The sequence below is a fragment of the Dendropsophus ebraccatus genome, chromosome 5 (genome assembly GCF_027789765.1).
Source record: "Dendropsophus ebraccatus isolate aDenEbr1 chromosome 5, aDenEbr1.pat, whole genome shotgun sequence".
Taxonomy (NCBI): domain Eukaryota; kingdom Metazoa; phylum Chordata; class Amphibia; order Anura; family Hylidae; genus Dendropsophus; species Dendropsophus ebraccatus.
Window position 1 is genome coordinate 160,030,994 of NC_091458.1, and position 26,664 is coordinate 160,057,657.

Genomic DNA, 26,664 nt, shown 5'->3' on the forward strand with positions numbered 1-26,664 from the left:
TGCCTGTCCATCCTCTTGCCCACTCTCACCTGATCCCTGTCCATCCTCTTGCCCACTCTCACCTGATGCCTGTCCATCCTCTTGCCCACTCTCACCTGATCCCTGTCCATCCTCTTGCCCACTCTCACCTGATCCCTGTCCATCCTCTTGCCCACTCTCACCTGATCCCTGTCCATCCTCTTGCCCACTCTCACCTGATGCCTGTCCTCTTGCCCACTCTCACCTGACGCCTGTCCATCCTCTTGCCCACTCTCACCTGATCCCTGTCCATCCTCTTGCCCACTCACCTGATGCCTGTCCTCTTGCCCCCTTCCACCTGATGCCTGTCCATCCTCTTGCCCACTCTCACCTGACGCCTGCCCATCCTCTTGCCCACTCTCACCTGACGCCTGTCCATCCTCTTGCCCACTCTCACCTGATGCCTGTCCTCTTGCCCACTCTCACCTGATGCCTGTCCATCCTCTTGCCCCCTTCCACCTGATGCCTGCCCATCCTCTTGCCCCCTTCCACCTGATGCCTGCCCATCCTCTTGCCCCCTTCCACCTGATGCCTGTCCATCCTCTTGCCCACTCTCACCTGATGCCTGTCCTCTTGCCATCTGTTTTGCCTGCTGTCTCTTGCTGCCCACTCTCTTATCATGACAGAGGCAAATTTATTTCTACAGTAACCATCTTACCGGTTGCTATGACACACTGTTTCCCAGATGGCGCTCCCTCTGTTGGTTATAACTGGGATATATGGAAAGTAAAAATACTTTTTTTTTTTATCTCTCATGATCTTAAAGAGCAAAATGAAAAAAAAAAACACTTTATAAAATTTTTTTATAGCACACTCTCTTTAAAGTCCCCATGCACATGCACATGATTATCGGCCAGCTAGGCGGATGTATCCGTGTACACGCTGTGTAATAGCTCCAGCAATCAGGGAGGCCAAACAAATAATTGTTACATAATTGCCTGGAGGATAGTCAGGACTCCTCCAATGTGTATGGACCGATATCCGTCTCTTTTTGTAGCGTCTCTTGCGTTTGGCGGGTCACACTACATCACACCACACTCCCTGTGTGATTCCAGCCCTGCAGATCCTTGCACCATACATCATTAATATGGAACAGCTCTGCAAATGTGGTTTCTATTTTGCCTCTTAGTTTCCTCCTCCTCCGCTGGACACCTCGGTAAATGGAAGAAGAAACGTTCGGCATTAATCACACCGTAGACGCTCTGCAAATGTTTCCTGAATAAAGGAAGCCTTTTTTTCTGGCATCGCTTACTTATCATCCAAGAAACCAAACTGAACTGCAGGAGCCGTCGGCCTTGTAAATCTTTATGGAAGGATATTAGACAGAAAGTGTTTATGCTGTTTTGCCAAAACGTCACAATGCGAGCCGACAGACAGTAGAAACATTTATTTTTCTGTTCTCCGTGTACTGCTGAGTTCCTTGTAAAAGCAGCTTTGCCATGGGAATTCTCATGTTGTTAAAGTTGGATATTTGCTATGTTCTGCAAATCTGTGTGTGTAGTAAGGGCCCATGGGGCGATTATCTGCTGAATCAGGGCGATTTGGGCCGAGATTGCAATATGTATTAGCGACAACAAACAGCGGCTAATCGTCTTTGAGCAGCCAGCCGAGCATCACTGCGTGCAATAGTGACGTGCAGCCGACGGCTGGTGACCGTGTAGAGAAAATAATAAACATTATACTTACCAGCCCACACTCCTGTCTTTTCCCCGCTCACTGCAGCTGTTGAAGCCTTTCCCATCTCGGCCAGTGATTGGCTGAGCGGCCTGTCACTACACAGACTGATTCAGAAGCTTCAGTGGCGGCTGGTGGTTCCCTTTTAAGTACACCAATTCCTGCAGAACATACAGCAGCTGAAAAGTACAGGAAGACTGGAGATTTTTTTATAGAAGTAAATTATAAATCTGTATAACTTTCTGACACTAGTTGATTTGAATGGAAGAAAATATATCCAGAGTTCCCCTTTAAGTTACCTTACATAAGAGTGATCTTTTGGGAACCAACCTAAATCTTTCAGTTCCATTATGGATGTGTTCGCCCTATAACATTTTTTAGCAAAATTTTTGGAAAAAAAATCTAAAATCCAAACAAGAGCAGCTTTGTCTTCTTCCATCGGCGGACACTTCATTACTGGCAGATGGTGCTGTTGTGTCATCTATACATGTTAATACTGAGGCAGAATCTGGGTGGACACATTATCTACCAGCATTACGTACAAAGTCTAATGACTACATGATCCCGAAATAATTGTCCCTTAGTAATGATATGTGTGTAAGACATTTGGTCTGGGGGATTGCCTTAGTTGATGTGTCCCCTTTTACTATGTAGTGCTGGAAATGAGCTTGGAATATAAAGAAAAGACATAAAATATAAGAAAATATAAAGCAAACACACTGCACATGTTTAGTTAAAAAGCTGTAAAAAGAAACTATTAATATGAGAGGAATGAAAACATGTGAGCGCTGTAGCGTGCGGCCGAGTGTGCTCGCTTGGCTGAGAACGGTCACCGGGGACCCCTGACTTACAGGATTGTGGAGTTTCCAGCAATCTGACCCCAACTAATTATTGTTTTCTCCTCTTTTGAATTCTGTAAATGAATAATTGTTGTACAGTTAGATATATATGATTGGTAAGACCGTTCTAGGCATTATAATACTCTTTATTTCCAGATGACAGTCATAGTTACCAAATAATACCAATATACAAGGAGCAAATATGGTCACCATACTGTTACTGACTAAACCCAGTATACCAACATTACTGAGAACACCTCCATACAAATGGCAAATATTACTGCCATATCATGACTACTACCTATACCACCATATTGGTACTAAGTAAATCCAGTAAACCAATATTGCCAATAATGCTAGTATACACAGGACAAGTAATACTGCCACACTATTACCACTACCATTATAACCACATAGTGACTGGATAATACCTCTATACTGTTACTGAATAAATCTACTGTAGAAAGCCCACTATTTTCCTGAAGCAGTCACCATATAGAGAGCCAGCTTTACACAGGCTCTGCAGACCTTAGAAGTGATTATAGTGCAGTTACATCCAGTGACATCTCTGAAACTTTTCCCCTTTTTCTCCATCTGGCCCAGCCGTCACTAAGACTTCTCCCAGCCACAACTCTTCTCCACAGAATCTGCCAAACAGACATTCTAGGCTCCTTGGTCTCGCAACGTCCTCACCTCTATACAAATTCCCCATCTGTATGGTCCCACACAATAATAGTGCCAACTTTGTGACTTAATATAGCATTTAAGCCCAATTTGTGCCTCCCATGAAGTAAAAATATTTAACCTGATGAGCCCTACAACTATGAGTTAGGATACCCCTTCAGTAGTAAATTGTTACCTGAATGATATTATTTGAGATTCCAGGATATTTTTTATTTTTATGGTTGTGATAGAAAGGATTATGGAATTTCTCTTCACCTTCATGGGTTTTCTTAAGGGTGAATTGGGTTACGGGTGAATTCACACATGGCTGGCTTCCATTCCTGTCAGTGGGTCTTGCCTAAATCTGTGCTTGTCCCCAAAACAACCCCATTTAGATGAATTGGAGGTGTCTGCAAAAAAAGTGTACCACATTTGCTGAGATACACAGATAGCAAATAAAGGTACCCTTGTAGAAGCAACCAAAGGGAGAAAGTTACATGTAACTTACATGGCAACTGAAAAACATTTGTTCCAGAATATTTTACAAAAAGTTTATGTGTTGCGGGAGTTTGCTGTTACTTCTTCTTGTGACCTAAATCCATAAGACACCACATAAGTAATTACGGGGGGCCCAGGAAGGTGAGTATGCTTTGTTTTTTATTTTATTTAACCACCAGAAACATTGAAACCTTTTGGGATCCTTTTTGCGGCTATGATTCAACTTCAGGAAAATATCGGGCAAAGGCAGCCATCTTGTTATATAGACGGCCGCTAGTGAAGATCATGATCATGATTAGCCGCCTATATAATGTGACGGCCACTGGTGCCTGATATGTTCCCAAAGTGGGACTGTAGCCTAAGGGATACCGTCCTATTGGATAAAGCAATTTTTCGTTTTCGCAGATTAACAATAAACAATCGCCAATAAGCGAAATCGTTCACTGTAACACTCAGAACGATAATATTTAGTTACAGTCATAATTACGATCACGACTACGATCATTTAGTCTTTCTGATCCCAGCAAACGTGTGAACGATGTGTGCGTACACCGAAGGATTAGAAAACCATTAACAATGATTTTATAGTCAGTTCAAAAGATGCGCTCAATGGCTCCCAAACGATTTTTCGATTGTTGCCTGCATACACACGGAAAGATTATGGCCTAAAATCGAACGATATATTGACTTTTCGCACAATAATTGCCCCGTGCAATATAGCCCTAAGTCTGAATTTGTATGTAGTGCCCTGTCCGTAACTAGCATTGTGCATAGTGAACTGACCTCACATCTTGCGCATTTATAGGAGAGTCCATATCAATATCCCAGTTTATCCTAAAGGCGTTCATATAATTTTCATGAGTTTTTATTATTCACTCGATAAATCCATTCCTCTGGTTCCTCTGTAGACTTTTATACAAATGGAACGATTAACAATTATCGTTTAAATTGGAGCAATGTAACGATAATTTGCACGACAATCATCCCATGTAAGGGTATGTTCACACTGAGCAAATATGGCAGAATTCCGCTGCGGTTCTCTCCGCCGCGGAATCCTGCCTAGCTCAGGGTTCCGATGTGAGTGATAGAGAGGGCGCGCGCTCCTTCGCTGCCGCCGCTCTCCGCTTGAAGAGGTGACATGTCATTTCTTTGAGCTGAGAGCGTCGGCTGCCGAGGAGCGCGCGCTCTCCCATAGACTGGCTATGGCACACTGAGACAGGCCGAATTCCGCCTGTTTTACTCAGTGTGAACATACCCTAATAGGGCGCTAAATAACTCTAAAAGACCACCTGAACTTTGAACAAATGATCACTTTGATTGTCATGCACTGATAGGTTCTAATCAATTTATTATTGATTTTATTTTTATTTGATTTTCAGGTTAGCGGAGAAGCTCAGGAAATGTTCTCCGTTCGACACGGTCCAGTACGATCTGCACGAATCTTGCCATCTCCTCAGATAAGTAAGTCCTACCTGTATATAACATATCTTTATTTTTGTTTACTTGGTTAAGTTATGTTATAGTTTTTCATTTTGTTATTTATTTATTTTTTTTACAATGGTTTGAATCTACCTAGACTATAAACTAAACATAGTAAGTAAATATTTATAGGGGTTTACTTTTTAAGCCCCTATTACACTGGGACACAGAGAGGAGCTGTCAGCACTCCCTTGCTCCTCATTCCCCACTCACTGCCGACCCCGCTCTGAAACACCGCAATCCCGGGAGCTATCTGTAGCCCGGGAAGGCGGCAATTAGTGGGCATGGTCTGATTGCCGTGCCCGCTAATTAGCCTTTGAAATGCAGCTGTCAAAGTTGACAGCTGCATTTAAAATGCGTATTTTCCCTTTCCCTGGTGTCTAGTGGGGGGGATCGCCTGTGGTCGCGGAGGAGCGATCCCTACATCTGTACCAGGCCTGGGGTCTGCGCCATAATGGCGCTGATCCCAGCTTGCCATTGTATTGCTTTAGGCTGCAGTATAACTATACTCAATGAGAGATCAGAGCAGTGATACTAGAAGTCCCCCAGGGGGAATAACCCTAACCCCAGGGGGAATAACACTAACCCCAGGGGGGAATAACCCTAACCCCAGGGGGGAATAACCCTAACCCCAGGGGGGAATAACCCTAACCCCAGGGGGGAATAACCCTAACCCCAGGGGGGAATAACCCTAACCTCAGGGGGAAATAACCCTAACCCCAGGGGAAATAACCCTAACCCCAGGGGGGGAATAACCCTAACCCCAGGGGGGGAATAACCCTAACCCCAGGGGGGGAATAACCCTAACCCCAGGGGGAATAACCCTAACCCCAGGGGGGAATAACCCTAACCCCAGGGGGGAATAACCCTAACCCCAGGGGGAATAACCCTAACCCCAGGGGGACTTCTAGTATGTGTGTAAAAAAATAATTGTTTTTTTTTATTAATAAAAAAATCCCCTGCCCTAATAAAAGTTTGAATCACCCCCCCTTTCCCCATTTTATAAATAAACATGTTTGGTATCGCCGCGTGTGTAATTGCCAGAACTATTAATTTATCACATTCCTGATCTCGCACAGTAAATGGAGTTAGTGCAAAAAAATTCCAAAGTGCAAAATTGCCCTTTTTTGTGGCATCAAATCCAGAGAAATTGTAATAAAAAGCGATCAAAAAGTCGCAATCAAGGTACCGATAGAAAGTACAGATCATGGCACAAAAAAATGACACCTGACACAGCCCCATAGACCAAAGGATAAAAGCGCTATAAGCCGGGAATGGAGAGATTTTAAGGAACATTTATTTTATTTTTTTTAAAAAAGGTTTTAATTTTTCTAAAAGCCATCAGATAAAATAAAAATTATACATGTTACATATCGTTGTAATCGTAACAACTTGAGGAACATGTATAACAACTCAGTTTTACCCCAGGGCAAATGGCGTAAACACGAAACCTCCTCAAATTAAAATAAAGCTTTTTTTTTTTTTTTCAATTTCACCAAACATTGATTTTTTTTCTGGTTTCGCAGTGTACTTTATGTAAAAATTCAGCCTGTCATTGCAAAGTACAATTAGTGGTGCAAAAAATAAGGGCTCATGTGGGTCTCTAGGTGAAAAAAATGCACGTGCTATGGCCTTCTAAGGCTAGGTTCACACTGCGTTTTCAGCATCCGTTTTTGAACCGTTTTTCCATTGACTTCCATTATAAAAAAAGGATCAAAACGGATGCGTTTTTTTACGCACAATAAAGTACTGTTGACACTACTTTTTTGACTGTTAAAAAAAAAAACCTGATCCGTTAAATGGATGCTGAAAACGCAGTGTGAACCTAGCCTAAGCAATAGGAGGAAATAACAAAAGTGCAAAAATGGAAATTGGTTCGGTCCTTAAGGGGTTAAGGCTATGTTCACAAAACATATTGTCATTGTTTTAAATGAAAATTGCACTGATGTCTATGTACAACGGCCGGAAATAATTGACATGTTGACTATTTTGATGGCTGTAGGAAACAATGGCCGTTGTTCAATACATTGTTTGAAACAACGGCCATTGTTTGCATTGACTGCAAAATAATGGCCGTTCTTTTCATAAAAAGTACATTGTGTGAACATAGCTTAATGCTGCACCCTATAACTGGCCTAAGCAGTCTCTTCCTGAGTTTAGGACATTTTACTGCTAAGGCCAATGATAGGTTGCAGCATCATGCGAACAAATGTATATGATGTCATTACAACACTTCTTTTACTGGGGTGGCAAGAATACAGGGGAGTGTGTGTATATATATATATATATATAATATGTATAGTATATTAATGCCAGGTCCAGTCTGTAAATATTAAAAAAAATACGATTTTACGCCTGATCTTGTCTTCATTAATATTTTTACTCAGAGCGGTAGTCACATTAGGGTATGTGACCGCTGTACTATGATATTTTAAAGCCTACATATACAATGAATCTATATAAAACGTTCAGTAATATTTTATATGCATAGCATACATTTACTGCTGTTGATCTTGAGCCACTGTTCTCGTCCCAAACCAGTGTATAGACTAGTTACCAGACTCATTGATCGCTCAGCCGAGTTGCACAGTATGACTGTTCCTTTTGCATTAATTTTCATTAGTCTATATAGTGCTTGATGTAAAGACTACACTCCTCATAAGTGAGACCTCCAGACTGCACTAAAGCAAGCAGAATTTTAAATGCAGCTCTGGACTATAATATAGGCAGTAACTCAGGATCTGTCCAAGACACTAACTGCAATGTATTTATAAAGTTACTAAACTTTATGTGAAGATTAATTAAATATAGACATTGTTTTTTATCTTGGACAGATCCTTAAAGGGGTTGTCTAGGCTTAGAAATATTACCACTTTCTTCTGGAAACACCCCTCTTGTCCTGGCTGATATCCTGAGATGCATAAAGATCAATGTATAGAACATCAGCCAAGTCAAACTCTAGCCCACTGTGCCATTATTTTGGGCCTGCCGAAGATAACCATTGATTTTCTACAGCTGGCCCAACGATGCACTTTGCCCTCTTGGCAATGGCGGGGGTAGAGGGTGTTAATAGCAGACGTGTGTGGGGGTCAGTTGCATTTGTGGGGGGATGCAGGGTGCTTTGGGGGTGAGATGTTAAAGCACTTGTCTGGTGCTTAAAAATGCTTGATGTTTTGCTGCAGTTATAAGGAAAATAATAGAGCTTATTCTCACCTCACCACATCCCATGTCCTACTGCAGTGTCTCTGTGTACCCCGCTGGTGCTGCCACTTCTGGGGTGAACAGCCCTAGTGATAGTGATAGAAACGGGTCCGTGCTGCAGCCAGTGATTGGATGAGCGGCCGTCACTGCCAATACGAGTTCATCGAGTTCATGTCAGTGGGGGACACGTAGACACCACAGTAGGACATGGGACTTGGTGAGGTGAGAATAAGCTCTTGATTATTTTCCTTATAACTGCACCAAAGTATCAAAAGTTTTTAAGTGGCGGATAATCCCTTTAATTAGGGATGTGGAGAGGAGCCTTCCCCCTCTTACTCTAGGCTTCTCATACCATCGCATTTTATCATATCATTTATCATAGTTTCCAGTGCCTGAAGATGCGCGGTGCTCTGACAGTGCCAGGAACAACGCACACTCTAATAAATATCAAGCTTGGCCTATGACTCTTAATATGGCCCACAGTGTATTTGAGTTTGACACCCCTGTGGTAGATTCTCATAGTACATCAGCATGTCTGGCTGCTCCATGGAGTTTAACCTCAACAAATTCTGTGGTGATTACGGCAGGAAAGATTTGGCAACATCTTCTACAGAAACGAAATGTTGAAGGCCGGCCACCATTCACCACTGGCATTTTAGGGAGAGTTGCTATAATATGGAATTATGGACTTGTAATATGCTATAAAATCCATCTGATTAGTGGTGATTGTGTATATGTGTAACATAATGACATTTACAATCCGAGCAACATTATGTATCTGTCCTACAAGTGTCTATTGTCTGAAAGTTTATTTAGAACATTGAATATGCAATCTTGGTTCTTTAGTTGTTGTAGAACTACATTTATGACTATGGCACAGAAGCCTATAGTTTGAGGATATCAGATTGCAGACCACTGATGTACGTGTATAAGGCATGCTATATACCTTCAATGATTGCTGGTGAAACAATCATTTGGCCAACATTCATCATTCTAGTTCTCTCCATACACAAGAACGTTCAGCACAACGGAGCTTGTTTTCTATGGGAAGCAAGTTCCCTCTCTTAGAATAAAGAATAAAGTTGGATAGTAATCTTCCATCACACCCATCATCTGTCGGCAGAGTCTCAGAAGGTCGCCATACACTTTATACTAACGACCAAACCCGCTACGAATGGTAGGTTCAGCCGACCAAAGTAAAAAGTGTATGGAGACCTTTTTTATGGCACCTTGCACTGTCACCCACAAATGTGTCCTGTTTACAGATGTGCATCATTCTGTAGGAGAGGTCCAGCCAAATGAATAATTACACTGCAGGCGGGGTAGGGGGGCGTACTTAATAAAGAACCTAAGCTTACCAGTCTCTGTGCCCCTGCCGCGCCACATAAGGACCCATCGGAAAAGGGTTGGACATTCAGACATTCAGTTATTCAGTGTCTACAGCAGTTTCCTGCCCCAGTCCCTGATTGGCTGAGTGAGGCGTCCGTGAGCCGAGTTGTGACATAGAAAAGGGGGAGAGATAGAGAATCCCGGGTGTGGTCCAGGATCGGGGTGCCATGCTGCAAAGGTACAAGGACTGGTAAGTATAGGTTCTTTATTTCACCCCACCCCTACCTGTTCTGATAATTTTTTTATTTGCCCAGACTTCTCCTTTAATAGCAGAAATTCTCCATTTCTACACGCATATACTGTGGCAGACATCTCTCTACACCGATGGAAAGCAAATCTTATATTTACCCTATATATTTGCTGCTTGCTATTTGTTATATTTAAAATTAACTTTATTACCATCCTAGATTAGTTGTAGAGGTAAAATCAGCTGAGACGAATCCAGGGAGTGAACCTGGCCTTAGAAACCATTTACGTACGGCTTATAATTCCTTCAGGTGTTCTAATGTTGCATACGTTAAGCACATCACTAGACTGCAGAAAGACAGAGGTACTTACAGGCCTGTTTAGTACGGACTGTTTAATTTGTTCACCCTTCACCCATTGTACAGTGCCAAAAGCTATATTATTTTGCTCGCTCACACATGTACTGGTTTATGATGGAGTCATGAACAAAAGACACAATCAAGAACTCTAATTACACTCAAGATTGCTGTAAAAAGGCGAAACCTTTCCCTGACTTTTATCACCATCTGCTAAGCAGCAGGATTTAACAGAATAGAAAAAGAATCCCATCTGAAGCAATTAAATTCTTGTGAAGATCATGTCCAGAAAATGTTTTTGTATAGATTTTATACGGGGATCTAAAACATCAGTCCTAAGAATAACGGTGACACATAAGTGGAGCCGGCCAAACGAATGGAGCTCGGAGCCAGAGAAACAAAACTTCTAAGGAACGGCAGTGCGGATCACTACGAGCTTGGGAAGATTTTATGTTAAGGTGCATCGCCGTCATAAAATCCTGGGATGCTATAAATGTCTTGGAGACATCTTTGCTATTCTTTGCCTGATTGTACAGATAAAGAACTGACAGTGTTGGCTTTGGTGTCCATCGGAGAATTAGTAATGCTTGTTTCTTTGAATTCTGTTTTCCCCCTTATAAGACATGTCTTTGTGTTTTTTTAGTAGTTCAGATGTCCAGTCTTTTCATTAGGATTTGCTAGTAGTTTTTATTTTTTTAACACTTTATGTATGAATTTTCAAATAACAGAAAAGAGAATTCATCAGTATGGTAATGATAGAACACAAACAAGAGAAACAGATCGCTGATCTCAGGGAGACCAGCCAAACGATAAAACTACCGGCTGCTAGTGAAAGCGCTCAATGCAGTGCAATCCTAGGTGCATTGCCCCCTTGGAAACACGAATATGCAAAAGAAGAGTTTGTGGAGCTTCATTGAAGAGTCTTGAAACCCAGGACTAGCCAGAAATCCCCCGGGAAGGACCAAGCCAAGGGGTGGCTCCTGTTAGGAAACCACTAAATTAGGTGGCCCTATAAGTCAGTGTAATGACAAGGGAAAAGCCAAGGCCTGGTATCCATCCACAGACAGCTGTTTCTCAACCAAGGGCACAAACTTGCATGAATAACACTGTACAGAGTAAACATACGCAATACCTGCATGTAGTGAGTGATGAACCATAGAAGATAGTATACAAGGAAGGGATGAAAAGGGGAGGGAGGGAGAAGACAAATGAAAGATACAAGACACATACCAATTGGTACATACCAACATAAGACTGAAAATCCAAGGACTAAAGAACAGTCCAGACAAGGTAATATTCATCCCGTCCAGGTGAGTTGCAGTATCTGCACGTGCAATGTAGACTCATGCCACATGGTTGACCCTCATTACGTATCCATTATGGAAACAACATGAACAACACCCAATGCAGCAGGACTTAGGGAAATATGGTCGATCAATCCGACCATTTACGAAGAGCCGTGATAACGGGCCACCAATTCCTCCATCGTATAATTTGTTTGTACTACACTAAGGATATACTTTAACAAAGGTATGGTGGTAGATTTCCAGTTTTTGGCTATAGCTGTGCTGGTAGTAGTAAGGATATGGAAAACAGGAGTGTGATGGTGTAACGGTAAGGAGTCCAGTCGTAAGGACAAAAGTGCAACTTCCGAGCCCCCTGATATGTGGTATCCTAGATGACAAGCAATATTCTCCTCCACCTGTTTCCATAATCCTCTGATGCATGGGCACTCCCACCATATATGCAAGAGAGAACCAATCTGTTCAGGATTTGCTATTAGTTTTAGCTAGAATTTAGATTTTAGAATTTAGATTTAGTAGAATAGTGTTGAGCGGACCTGTGAAACTGTTCTACAATGTTCTCCAAACTTGAACGCTCTGCATTTGATTCTCTGTGGAGAATTTGAATGTAGCCCTATGGCTGCCAGAACCCCCAGGGGTGGCATCATACTTCTAATAGCAGGGTATAGTGTGTCCACACAGACAGGATCCTCTCTGGAATCAAGGACTCTTTAAACATTATTAATAATAATAATAATAATAATAGAACAGCCATTAACCTTCTCTATGGTCGCCTCCCAAAGGTTTTAGTTTTTTCCATCAACATTTGTATTTCTTGTACCATAAAGGGACTTTTCCAATGATCATTAGATCCCCACTATAATACTATGCACTTGTCACACTAGTGCAGTGTATTGAGCCTGTCGGTATAGCGCTGACAGGCATTGAGCCCGGTTGTGCTGCAGGCAGTGGCAGCCCTGGGGCCTTCACAATGTCCCCTGGCTGCCATGGAGACCTATCCGCACCGGAGATTATGTCATCTGGATGCCGATAGGTGAGTACAGCACAGCAGATTCTTTATATGCCGCGGTCAAGATCTGACTGTGGAATGTAAAGGGTTAGTCTACCAGGAACCGAGATTTGTCCATTCCTGGTAGATACAGCAGGGGTCCGGCACTCACGCTAAAGCCTAAGCTCAAGCGATCCCCGTAAAAAGACTGCGGGCTAGAATGTGTACCTTTAATGAACGCCTTGGAAAGGCATATTGGCGGTCATTAAGAGGTTAAAAAAGTTTCTTTGTCTGTGACACTGCTCAGGCCTTCCCTACTCTCCCACCACCACTCCGTCACCAGGCTGCCCTGGCCTATTCACCAAATAACTTACAGCCATCTCATCTTTGGCTGTATGGAGTTTCAACGTAGTCGGAGAACAGTCAGCTGTCAATCTTTCTGTAAGGAGAGAGCGGCGGCATGGTCGGAAAGAGGAAGCGGGCTCCAGCAGTGTCACAGACACGCCTGTGCCACTACCCCCGTGAAATAAAAGACCTTTAATACAAAGATGACAGAGCGGGCAGTAAAGGTACTAACGAAATCCTTGCTTAGTAAGTAACCCATAACTGTCAGCACTTATATATGCACATACATGCTGTCAGTTTCCCTTTAACTCTATATGAATTACATTATTCATACAGAAACCCACAAATATTCTGTTTTAACCCACGTTTATAGTGGACAAAATAGCGTGAAGTTGTTGTGGTCTTACTAATAATATATTATATGTATATAATATATTGCGGTATAATTCACACTAGTGACCCAGCATAAATCTTAGGGGAAACAAACACCAGCACGGAGTGGGTGTAAATTTCCATGTGCGGCACACAACCTTTGCTGCACAGAATTTAATTAATTAAGGGAACCAGTAACTAGGTTTATTCTGCCTTATATGAAGGTGGCATAAACCCGTGACAGAAATACTGAACAGATCGGTGTATTACTTACATCATTTTGTTCAGCCGTTCTCCTAATATGCAGGAGAATAGGATCCATGCCACATCCCCCCTCACAGCTGCTGATTGACAGCTGACTGCCTATACACTGCATGCATAGATAACTGCCAATCAGTAGCTGGTGGGCGGAGTTTTCTGTTTCATGAATATCCAGGACTACTGAGCTCATGCACATAATGGAGAGGACTACTTATTGTCCATGTTATTCAGGAGGAGATCTCTGGATCAGCTGCACAGAGCAATGTAAGTGATAGAGAAGCTGAACAGAATGATATATCACTAGTTTATGTTACCCTGAGATAGGAGGCCATAATCCTACTGACAGAGTCTCTTTAATGAGTCTGCCGAAATAATCAGTTGAGAGAGGAGTTTACTTAAGGCCCTATTACACAAAACGATTATCGGCCGTATTCGGCCAATAATCGCCTTGTCTAATAGAAGACGACAATCAGCTGAACAATGTCGGCTTTTAACATGTTTAAAGACAAACGACTAATGTAAGCCCTGGAGCAAGTGAGCCCTGACGGCGCCCTGTGTAACAGTGGCTTTAGACGTTGCCTAAATTCTCTGTTATTACTACTAACCTCTAAGACAAAAGTCCTATTTTCCTTGATATACATGCGGTATACTTTACATTGTCTTTCTGTTAACAATAGCAGCTCTGACTGGAAAGGCCAGGAGAATATTACTGGTAGGGTAAGACCAGATATTTTATTTAATTTTTTTCAAAACAATTCTCTTCAGCGATGATTGTCGTCATTATTTTTATTATTATTATTATTCCCATCAATGACAGCGGCAGCGTAGAAACATAATACCTTGCCATTTTTTAAATTGCTTTTAGAATTAGGACATGTTTTGTTCAAAGACATCATTTAAATACGAAAAAAAAAAATGGATAATTTTGGTATGGCTGTAAAAGGCAAATTCTGACCTCGCCACTTAACCTTCTCCGCAAATGAATAAAGCTTTGAAAAGCACAGAGAGGCATTTGACTAATATCTGGAATCGGATAAAAGCGAGCAGTGTAATAGGACTCAGCAGCTATCTAACGCACCAGCTTAATGATTCTGAACAAAATAAAATGAATTGTAACGGAGCTGATGATTACCATCGAGCACGGCGCACACACTGTTTTACTGTGGAATAGTAAAAGAAGGATTGTTTAATGTTGGATTCTGCTTCAAACGAATTGGCACAGGCTTGAAAAAGATGTCCTTACGTGATAAAGAATTCATTCCCAGGTGTGAAGTGAAAAGTTCACAGCTTCGGCTAAATACACTTCTGAGCGGCACATTTTAATAGGCCCCAGCTTTCACTTCTCCAGTAAATAAAGGCCTACAATCATTAGATAAGCCGTCTGCATTATGTCTCTACATGGTGTTGCAGACAGCTATTACAGGGACGCTTGAAAGCAGCTCTTTATTGTGTTCATTCGGAGAGTCATGTTGGAAGTGTCAGTAGACAGATACCTTCCCATTTTGCCAACACTAAAGAAAATGTTTCACTATAGTTATTACATTGTACAAAATTTACAAAAAAAAGCTTTTTTTCTTGCTTTGTTATGAAAATAGTAAATATTTAAAGGGAACCTGTCACCCCCCATTCTGGGGTGAAGGCTGCCCAACCCCCGCTAGAGCCCAGGATACTTACCCCATCTCGCCAAGTCCCGCTCCTGGAGCTGGTCCCGGGATGGAGATATCACCGTCGGAAACCTGGCGCGCACAGAGATGAGTCCGACATCTCTATGGGCATCAGACTCATCTATGCAGCGCGTGAGCTGGGCTTCCAATAAGGATATCTCGGTCACGGGAATGGCTCCAGGAGGGTCTAGCGGGGGGGTTTCCTTTAACACCTGTAAAAAGTTATCTGCAAATCTAATGTTTGCTTGAGCCTATTCTTGAGTTCTTCTTCACACATACACACAATGGATGTATTTGTATCAATAAAGGAGAAGTCCGGCGGGGAAGAAAAAAAATCATTATGGGCAGGGGGTGAGGGGAAATAAAAAAGAAGTTATAGTCACCTGTCCCAGTGCCTGTGCAGAACCGCATCCCGCCGCTGGGCCCCAGCCGGTTGTCTTCTGAGCTTACCACCGGCTACGCCACGACCCAACTGACAGATGACCCACTCAGCCAGTCAGTGATTGGGGAGGGACACCACTCCAGTCATTGATTGCCTGCGCAGGCTAAATCCCACCCATCTGTGTGATGTAAAACTCTGGTTGTGATGTAGCTTGAAGTGGGAGAAGATGACAGCCGTCGGGGTCCTGGAGCTCCATGATGCGGTGCAGCGCGGGCACTGGAGGTTGTAAGCATATTGGCGTATATATTTACACCCCACCAATGAGTGTGCAGACTTCATGGTGAGCTTCCGCACTGATCTGGTTGTTTTATCAGCCACCAGGTGTACAGCATGCATTAATATTGAGATTTAGATACATTTAATATTGTCCATGTTACTTTATTGTATTGAAGGGAAGTAAGAATACGCAAAATAGCTCTTACGCCTCTTAGGCAAAGTGGTGTCCCCTCAATTCAGTGCTTCACTCCATCGTCTTAGAACATTGACGGGGGACATTATGCCAAGCCAAACAATCACTCAAAAAGAAAAGACCATACCCATCTGCATATGGCTGTTTCGGGGTTGTTCTCCCTTCATCAGAGCAGAGCAGGGTGTTGGCTCGATAGTGAGAGGCCTATCGATGTGGGTCAGAGGGTACTCATTCTCTTTCAGGAGAGTCCATCATGAAGACGTATGCAGACTTAAAGGGATTATCCAGTGTTAGAAAAACATGGCTACTTTCTTCCAGAGACCGCACTGCTCTTGTCTCCAGTTCAGGTGGGGATGAGACAACATCCGGCCCATAATGCAGGCTTCTGGGCTAAAGTTTGAGGCCTTAAATTTTTCTTCAGGTTCCCAAAAGGTCTATACTTTTGACAAAAATTATGTTTCTTTATTTGTTCCATCATCTGACACATATGTAGCTTGGCTGTATAGTTTAGAAGGGGACTGACACGAGTAGTGCACACCTGTTGACTCGAGACCCTATTACACCAAGCGATTATGGGCCGTTACAGCCGATAACCACTTGATGGAACAGCTAGTATTTAAAGGCAACGATCAGCTGACATGAACAATGTCGGCTGATGGTTGTCTTTCAACACATTGGAAGCAAACAATGCTGATAGTGGCGGTCTGCTGGCCGTCCCTCCGTGTAATAGTAGACTGCCGCTCTCCTCTTTGGGCTATCCGGACGATCCCCCAGTAGAGCTTCAGATATATATACCCCATCCTGCCGGTCCCTCTCCCACCGCAGAGAAATTGATTTAAGTTAAGGGGTTAAGTATCGGGGGCTCTACCAGGGGGTGGGGCGGGCTCTGCCCAGTTCCAAGTTCTAGTCCAGGTAGCACATAAGCTATTGCAGTTTTACCAGCAAAATCATTCAACCATTGGCCACAGCATGCGGACACGGCTTCATCTTCATGGTCAGCCACATGGGAGCGCTCTATAAAGCTCCAGCAATACATCAACGGCATTGGGGTGTCTAAAATGTTTCTGTTTCTTCCCAAAAGTTGAATTGCTCACATTGTACATGTGAATATGAATTCAAAACTTACTACCACTATGTAGCAGATTTAGGTTAAATCCATCCAAAAGCAACAGACATAAGCCCAAGAGCAAAACAGTAAGCCAAAAATTATTAGACAAGCAATAAAGAACATGAAATAATGAATGATATAAAAGAAGCAAACACATTGCACCTGGCACCTTTTTCCTGTGGTTACTATAAAGCCAGTACTAGTAGACTTTTAACAGCCGTGTTATTGGCCAAGATATAGCAATAGTACAGTAAAAATATCGTTCCATAAAAGCTCCAGAACTTAGAAGCCTGTAAAGATTTGGCTCAAGAGAATTTAGACTTTGAAATAAAAGTTTATAAGCAGAAATTATGGTCATGGTGACTTTTTTGCTTTATGGTTTTGACATGCAGTAAAATACATTTACAAAAACTATAATTTATGTTTGAAATAATCTCAGACATGAAGCAAGAAATCTATTGGTTGTATGGTGCACGCCGACTGATAGGGATTCAGCATTACAGCAGAGAGAGATTCTTCTTCTGGACAGGTTATCGTGTCTTATTTTCACAGTTCAGAGCTTTTTGTGTTTTCCTTTATATTATTTCAGATTTTTTAAAGGGATCTTATTTATTTTTATAGATTTTTTTTTTTTAGATCATATATGTTTAACTGTGATCGCTACAAGGATCGACAAGTAGTTCAGTCACTCCCCATCCTTTTCAAGAGTTTTACGATTATGAGGATCAGCGTCTTCTGCTCCTTAGGCAACCCCATTAATGCTGTGGATGGAGACCTAGACGTATAGGATCTCCTGGTCTATGTGTGTGCGCCCTATATGACAGACACCATAGATGTTAGAATGACTTCACACAGACGTATTTTTGACAGGTATAAGAATCCGTATTATGGACACAAGGCTCAGGGCAACACTAAGACTACTCTTTTTTCTATCTATTATAAAATAATCCTGATATCTTGCAGTTCTCATTCTCACCACTGGGACTAAAACTAAGCTGAGACTTCCTGTGGTGTCTGTGGTGATAAGAGGAGGCTGCTGTAAAGTGATCTGTACAGCATTGCAGCATCATGTGACACCAGGAGATAGAGGAGACAATAGCAGCTCCCTGTGGAATGACCTCTTCACAGGTCACAGAGCGCGCTCAGTAATGTCTCACATTCATCTCAAGGGGACAAAGTCTGTGTATTCTCATCTATGTCCATGAGGCTTGCTGTAAAGCATGTCACTGAATGCTGTTAAAAACAGCTTAGGCAAGATGGCTGCCCCATAACAATGTACAAAAGGTGAAATACAAAAAAAGTTACAGTCAGAAAATAGAAACATTAAATAATAAAATAATAACTTTTTGTATCTGACTCTAATCAGTAAAAAGAAATTGCGGTCACATATTCTCTGTAAGCCAACAGAAAATTACAGATGAAGAAATCCAATAAAAGCTCCTGTTATAATAGCTAAAAATATTAATCGTAGAGATGAGTGAACCTTTAGCACGCTCTGGCTCGTCTGAACCTGAATGCTCTGCGTTCTTGGCTAAAGAAGTTGGATGCCTGGAAAACATGGCTACAACCATAGGCCATAGGCTGTATCTATGTTTTTCAGCACTCTCTAGGGCTGCATCCAACTTTTTTAGCAACTGGTAAGTAATTGCAGAGTATTTGGGTCCGGATGAGCCTGAGCGCTCCTATCTCCTATCTATCTATCTATCTATCTATCTATCTATCTATCTATCTATCTATCTATCTATCTATCTCCTATCTATCTGTCTTATCTATCTATCTATCTATCTATCTATCTATCTATCTATCTATCTTCTATCTATCTATCTATCTATCTATCTATCTATCTATTTATCTCCTATCTATCTATCTATCTATCTATCTATCTATCTATCTTCTATCTATCTATCTATCTATCTATCTATCTATCTATCTATCTCCTATCTATCTATCTATCTATCTATCTATCTATCTATCTATCTATCTATCTCCTATCTATCTATCTATCATCTATCTGTCTCCTATCTATCTCCTATCTATCTATCTCCTATCTATCTATCTTCTATCTATCTATCTCCTATCTATCTGTCTTATCTATCTATCTATCTATCTATCTTCTATCTATCTATCTATCTATCTATCTCCTATCTATCTATCTCCTATCTATCTATCTATCTATCTATCTATCTATCTATCTATCTATCTATTTATCTCCTATCTATCTATCTATCTATCTATCTATCTTCTATCTATCTATCTCCTATCTATCTATCTATCTATCTATCTATCTATCTATCTATCTCCTATCTATCTATCTATCATCTATCTGTCTCCTATCTATCTCCTATCTATCTATCTCCTATCTATCTATCTATCTATCTATCTATCTATCTATCTATCTATCTCCTATCTATCTATCTATCTATCTATCTATCTCCTATCTATCTATCTATCTATCTATCTATCTATCTATCTATCTATCTATCTCCTATCTATCTATCTCCTATCTATCTATCTTCTATCTATCTATCTATCTATCTCCTATCTATCTATCTATCTCCTATCTATCTCCTATCTATCTATCTATCTATCTATCTATCTATCTATCTATCTCTCTCCTATCTATCTATCTATCTATCTATCTCCTATCTATCTATCTATCTATCTATCTATCTATCTATCTATCTATCTATCTATCTCCTATCTATCTATCTATCTATCTCCTATCTATCTATCTATTTATCTATCTATCTCCTATCTATCTATCTATCTATCTATCTATCTCCTATCTATCTATCTATCTATCTCCTATCTATCTATCTATCTATCTATCTATCTATCTATCTATCTATCTATCTCCTATCTATCTCCTATCTATCTATCTATCTATCTATCTATCTATCTATCTATCTCCTATCTATCTATCTATCTATCTCCTATCTATCTATCTATCTATCTATCTATCTATCTATCTATCTATCTCCTATCTATATATCTATCTATCTATCTCCTATCTATCTATCTATCTATCTATCTATCTATCTATCTATCTATCTATCTATCTATCTATCTCCTATATTATATAATGTATGTGTATACCTATGTATGAAATATGCAATATATATTATGTATGTAAATATCACTTGGCCGTTGTGATGAAATGTTCAGATGTGGGATGTGTTATTGGTCGCTGTGCTATAAAGAGCTGTATGCGCGGACCAGTAAATGAATTACATTGGAGGTCATCAGAATACGGCTGGATATCTTCATTGTGATTAAAGTACTCCAAGTTGATTAAATGAAAGCTTGCCTAGTAACTGGGAATTATTCTGCCCATTTTTTCAGATAGGTGAACCAGTGTCACCATTTTATTAAGTAGAAGGCTGGATACGGGCAGGTGGTGCGTTTTTCATTACTTTAATTGTGTGATTTGTCTGGATTTTCAGCTTTTGATAAATGCTGTAGTGTTATATGACAGAATTAAAAGGATTTGGGAGTTTAAGAAAAGGACTTTGCAACAGGATTTCAACTCTTTGTATATTTGATGGATTTGGCTGGATTTTTGCTTTTTTGTTTTCAATCATTGAGCTGCATTAAACAAAGCGTGTTGAGCAGGTGTGCATATCGCCAGCATATTCCACCCGCACCGACGCAACAACAATTCCAAATATCAAAAAAATTAATCCATCACAACCTATGGATTAGACTTTCACCCACACACGCAATTGAAGTGGATAGTGACTCCATTAAGCGGAGCACGTGTTTCCAGCACAATCACTGCAGCCGCAATTAATCTCATCCTTTCCTTTTACTAATGAAATTTTGCAGGTGCTGCTTATGGATGCCGCCAGTTTATATTGTGGCCGAGTATTATTTTTTCATGGTGATTATTTTTGTACATTTTTTTTGGAATATCCATTCATGTTAACATGTCATGCTCTCGCAGAAGATGTTATATGTTTAATCTTATGTAGCAGAACATTTACTGCCTTTATGCATTTGTAATGTATCCTTTTGTTTAAAAATTCAGTTAAAAAAGGCAAAAAAACTAAACAAAAAACACTTTTAAAAATAGTATATTTAGTCATCTGTTTTGAGCCCCATAAGCTCCATTCACTTCGATGGAACTGAGCTGCAGAACCACACTTAAAGGGGTATTCCAGTCAGGTAAAATATATGTCGAATTCCTCCCCCCCATCCTGGAGATTAACAATTTGTTCCATACTTATTATCTTTTCAGTCTCCCTCCGCCTAGTTCTGAGCTGCTGCTTTTGGCTGAAGGCACATAAAACTGTGTAAGCTTTTCACTCTTTCTCTCCTGTGAACCCGATTCAACCCTCTTCTTTCCGAGATGGCTCATATAAACAGCTCCCTGGCCAGCTGTCTCTGCACTCTGTAATGCCGGGAACATAGCTTTGCATGAGCCGTTGTGTGGGGGGGGGGATCAGAGTGTAGACGGAGTAACCTGCTCACACACTTTTCTGTGTCTTCAGCACAAAGCAGTTGGCTCAGAACTGGGGGAAGGAGACTGATAACATAATAAGTATTGAAGGAATTCTTAGTCTCCAGGATGGGGACAGTTTTTGGCTGAAGCTGGCCATGTTTTTGTAAGCCTAGAATAACCTCTTTAAAGGGGAACACCCAGGTAAAGGTTAATCAATCAGGGGATTTGGGGTCCAGCCCCGCCTCCTGTGACATCACGCCCTGCCCCCTGTCTGCATCATCAGCCTGTGCTCAGCAAACACACACAATGTGAGACAGAGGCATGTAAGATTTGTCTCCTAAGAGGGGATAGCAGGAGCAGGAGACAATGTGAATTGGCGAAGAGGCCATTTTTTTTCACTTCCTGGATTTCTATCAGCTACCAGTGTGGCAGAACTGTACTAATATGGTAATACATTGTATAGACACATCTATATAACTTTTATTGACTTTTAATAAAAAAACAAATTTTCCTTATGTGGAGTTCCCCTTTAAGGCAGTGTCCCCATATGCCGAGGCACACATACGACACAAACCACTGCCCATATGTTCCCCAGTAGCTATGCAATGTTGCCAGGGTTGATTGCCCGCATGTGTTCCATGGTATTTGGGAATAATAATAATTTTTATTTATATAACACAAATAGATTCCGCAGCAGTTTTCAATTCTGGGAGTATAAACATAGACATAAATCAGACATTACAGAGATATACAAATAATTATCCATACATGAGGAGAGAGGGCCCTGCTCGCATGCATCAGCTTACAGACTTAGGAGGGGCTTTGAGGCAAAATGGCAGAGGGGCAATATGGTGTTTGCACTGATATATATTTATATATATTTTTTGCTGTTGTTGCTTTTGTTCCCTTATTGTAAAATAAAGCTACTTTATAAAATAGTTTTTATTAATAATTCTCTATTTTTTAGGTGGTAGATAGAAAATGCTAAAGATAACACTACAATAACAGGGAAGGGGGGGTGGTTTTATACACCTCTGATTGCAGACAGAGGGTAGAGAAACCTTGGAGGACAGCTCACACTGGCTGGAGAGTTAGATGAGAGTGGATACAAGACAGGCTGCAGAGGAGAATCATATAGACTATGCACCAGTATAGAGAGAAAAAATATAGCTTATACATAAACTTTACAGGCTCTAGAAGAAAAAGTAAGCAACACAATATTTTATGCACTGTAATATTTACAACGTAATAAAATAAATTTGCTTAGTAAATGTGTCTATAGCCTTTAAAACCCTGACATTCATTGATATTATAATCTACTAATGATACTAATGAGGCAAAAACTCCACTCAAACTTTATCTAGATAACATTCATCCGCCTTTGACTGGTCTTTAGATTGTTTTCACCATAGGTATCATTATACAAGATCAGGTAAGCTGCAAAACGTACCAATGCATTTCAACCAAATCAATATCCCTTTGCAAATGATATACCAAATTTATGAGGTTGTTCCATCAGCACTGCCAGATAAATGGGCATTGTGATCATACAGGACAGAATGGTAACACATAATGTCAGTTTATCTTTCATAAACCTACATTTACTTGGAGTGCTTGGAGTCAGGCACTTTCTGCAGATGGTTGCACTCAGCAGTCACTGCTGTGTGTGTGTTTTGTACTTATTCTATAGAACATAACACAACACACATTTGTGAATAGAAGACGGTGGCCGTTCTTGGACTCTGTGATGGGAAGAGGCACCTATAGAGCCATGCTGTCCAGACCTGTTTAATACAGCCTCATCCCTAATTCTTTTGTAGGTCCTCTGAATGGTGACAGCTTCTCTGAGAAGAGACCGCTGCTCGGAATGTGCAAAAGTACCGGATCCTGCAGGTAAGATGAAAGAATTAGGAATATTATTGGGGAACTTGGCTACTTCTTCTTGCAGACTTTTCCATACAGTCCATCCCTGTAGTCATGTGTTGCTTTATGGCAGGGATGGGGAACCTTAGCTCTCCAGCTGTTAAAAAACTACTACAGATTAGAAAAAAATTTGCTCTAATCGACAAAATATCTTTTTCCCGGCTTCAATTCTTTACCGTTTGAAATGGAAGATACCTCCCTCCCCCCAGGCCATGACTCTAATGTTCTGCAGCCAAGCCAGAGGGTGAGTGTCACTAAAGGGAGGACAACAACCCCCAGCACAACACAGCTGTAGTCCTTCCATAGTACATATAGCACTCACCATCAGATGTCTGCAGCAGGTGACCCCCCCCTCCCAATCCTGCAGTGTTATGAGAGCAGGTGACTGTTACTGCATGTATGTCACCTGAGTGGAGGACTACAACTCCCAGCACCACACACTCACTGTGCACATAGTACTGCAGCAGGTGCCCACCTTCCATGGCTGACAGTGTTGTGAGAGCAGGTGACTGTAACATCTGCTGAAGCTCTGTATCTAATCCCACTGTATGTGATACTGTATGCTGAGGCACTGTATCTAATCCCACTGTATGTGAGACTGCATGCTTTGCTGAGGCACTGTATCTAATCCCACTGTATGTGATACTGCATGCTTTGCTGAGGCACTGTATCTAATCCCACTGTATGTGATACTGTATGCTGAGGCACTGTATCTAATTCCACGGTGTGATATTGTATGCTGAGGCACTGTATCTAATCCCACTGTATGTGATACTGTATGCTGTGCTGAGGTACTGTACCTAATCCCACTGTATGTGATACTGTGTGCTGTGCTGAGGTACTGTACCTAATCCCACTGTATGTGATACTGTATGCTGTGCTGAGGTACTGTACCTAATCCCACTGTATGTGATACTGTGTGCTGTGCTGAGGCACTGTATCTAATCCCACTGTATGTGATACTGTATGCTGTGCTGAGGTACTGTACCTAATCCCACTGTATGTGATACTGTGTGCTGTGCTGAGGTACTGTACCTAATCCCACTGTATTTGATACTGTATGCTGTGCTGAGGTACTGTACCTAATCCCACTGTATGTGATACTGTGTGCTGTGCTGAGGTACTGTACCTAATCCCACTGTATGTGATACTGTGTGCTGTGCTGAGGTACTGTACCTAATCCCACTGTATGTGATACTGTATGCTGTGCTGAGGCACTGTATCTAATCCCACTGTATGTGAGACCAGATGCTTTGCTGAGGCACTGTATCTAATCCCACTGTATCTGATACTGTATGCTGAGGCACTGTATCTAATCCCACTGTATGTGATACTGTATATTCTGCTGAGGCACTGTATCTAATCCCACTGTATGTGATGCTGTATGCTGAGGCACTGTATCTAATCCCACTGTATGTGATACTGTATGCTGAGGCACTGTATCTAATCCCACTGTATGTGATACTGTATGCTGAGGCACTGTATCTAATCCCACTGTATCTGATACTGTATATTCTGCTGAGGCACTGTATCTAATCCCATGGTGTGACATTGTATGCTGAGGCACTGTATCTAATCCCACTGTGTGTGATAGGGATACCATCTGCTAAGGCAATAGTCAGCTGTCAGTGGATAAATGAACCCAGCAAAGGAGATGACGGGGAGGCCACGTCCACTTTCAGAAAGACAGGAGAAAAACGTATTTATTTTTCTGAGCCAAAAAACTGGAGCTATCTCAGCAAGAACACAATTTTTTTTTTTTTTAGATATATGCCCTTAGAAGTGTACTTAAAGGGGTATTCCGGCAAAATGCTGGATTTTTGCTGGAGCACTCCTTTAAGAAACTATATTCCATGATGCTGCTAGTAGTATGTTGCTGCGATCTCCGCTGTGCAGTGGGCTTCAGGGTTGTGAAATCACAGGCCCACTTAGCCAGTCGGTGGCCTGAGATGTCATCCAGATAAATGCAACGTATGGAATAGAAAGACCAGAATGCCAAGAAGTGCGGCCGGAGCCTCTGCTAGTGTGAGCCTTTTCTAGATGCATCATGTGTTTTTTGCTCTTATGATGGAGTCAGAGTTCTGGTTATACATCACTTACTTTAAGTATCACTGGCCTTTAAATTTTTATTTATATTTCCAGAAATCAATAGTCCAGGCGATTTTAAGAAACTTGTAATTTGGTTTAGTAGGCAAATATGCTATTATCTACATTCAAAAAGACTTTCCCCAGGTCCCCTCCCTCCTCTCTCACATTCACTGCTCATTATCAGGAAATCTCGACTGTTTTACATCCGTCGAGCCCTGTGTAACCTATGGAGAGGGGAGGGGGGAGGAGGGAGATTAGTCGCCAGCAGAGATTAGAGAACAAAGGATTACACAGTGGGACCTGTGTGAAAGACGGTATTCAGAGGTCAGAGAGGTCAGTGCTGATTCAGAGGAGATAGCCCGGTGATGTAGCTGTAAATTAACTCTTTGTTGTCCTGTTTTGGTGCCTCATCTCTCTCTCCACCCCTCCCCTCTCCATAGAAAATTGGGAAGACAGGGGGAGTAGAGCTTCAAACTGCTTTTTCATAATAAAAAATGCATTTTTCAGCTAATAAACCCAATTACAAAGTTTCTTAAAATCACCTGGACTATTGATTTCTGCAAAAAAGACTTTAAGTCAGCAGCTCTTCAGCCATTCTGTTTAGTTGCTGTATATTTTGCCCCCATACTATATATATATTTAGTATTAGCAGTAATAGAAGAATCCTTCATACTGGGGTAAGAGTTACCCTATAGGTTCCTTGTTCCTGTAATGGAAGCTGCTGAAGCAGACGACAGCCCTGACTATGTGCGAATCAGGCCGGCTACTTCTGGAGTGCATTATTGTGCTGCAGATCTGTATGGAATTAGGTCAACTTTACATTTAGTGGGGTGAGTGCCTGTCAGAATGTATATATTCCCAGGAGTCAATCTGATTAGATTAGAAGCCCTGTTTATTTCTAGTTTGCCAGTGAATGTTCTATTCTGCTTGTTTGCTTGTAGGATTTGTACTGAGTTTCCCCAACCAAGTAACCTGATGTATTTGTGTATATGTGGCCTGGCTTTATTCCGTATATT

The 26,664-nt window shown here is 41.4% G+C and overlaps 1 protein-coding gene across 3 annotated transcripts in view; it reads left to right on the forward strand.

The window, feature by feature from the left end:
- BCAS3 (BCAS3 microtubule associated cell migration factor) overlaps positions 1-26,664 on the forward strand; it is a 657,814-nt gene that overhangs the window by 25,839 nt on the left and 605,311 nt on the right. For all 3 annotated transcript variants that reach the window (XM_069971782.1, XM_069971780.1, XM_069971781.1), the window contains exons 7-8: positions 5,072-5,153; positions 23,458-23,530. In XM_069971782.1, the coding sequence (XP_069827883.1) occupies positions 5,072-5,153; positions 23,458-23,530 (155 nt within the window). The remainder of the gene's footprint in view (positions 1-5,071; positions 5,154-23,457; positions 23,531-26,664) is intronic.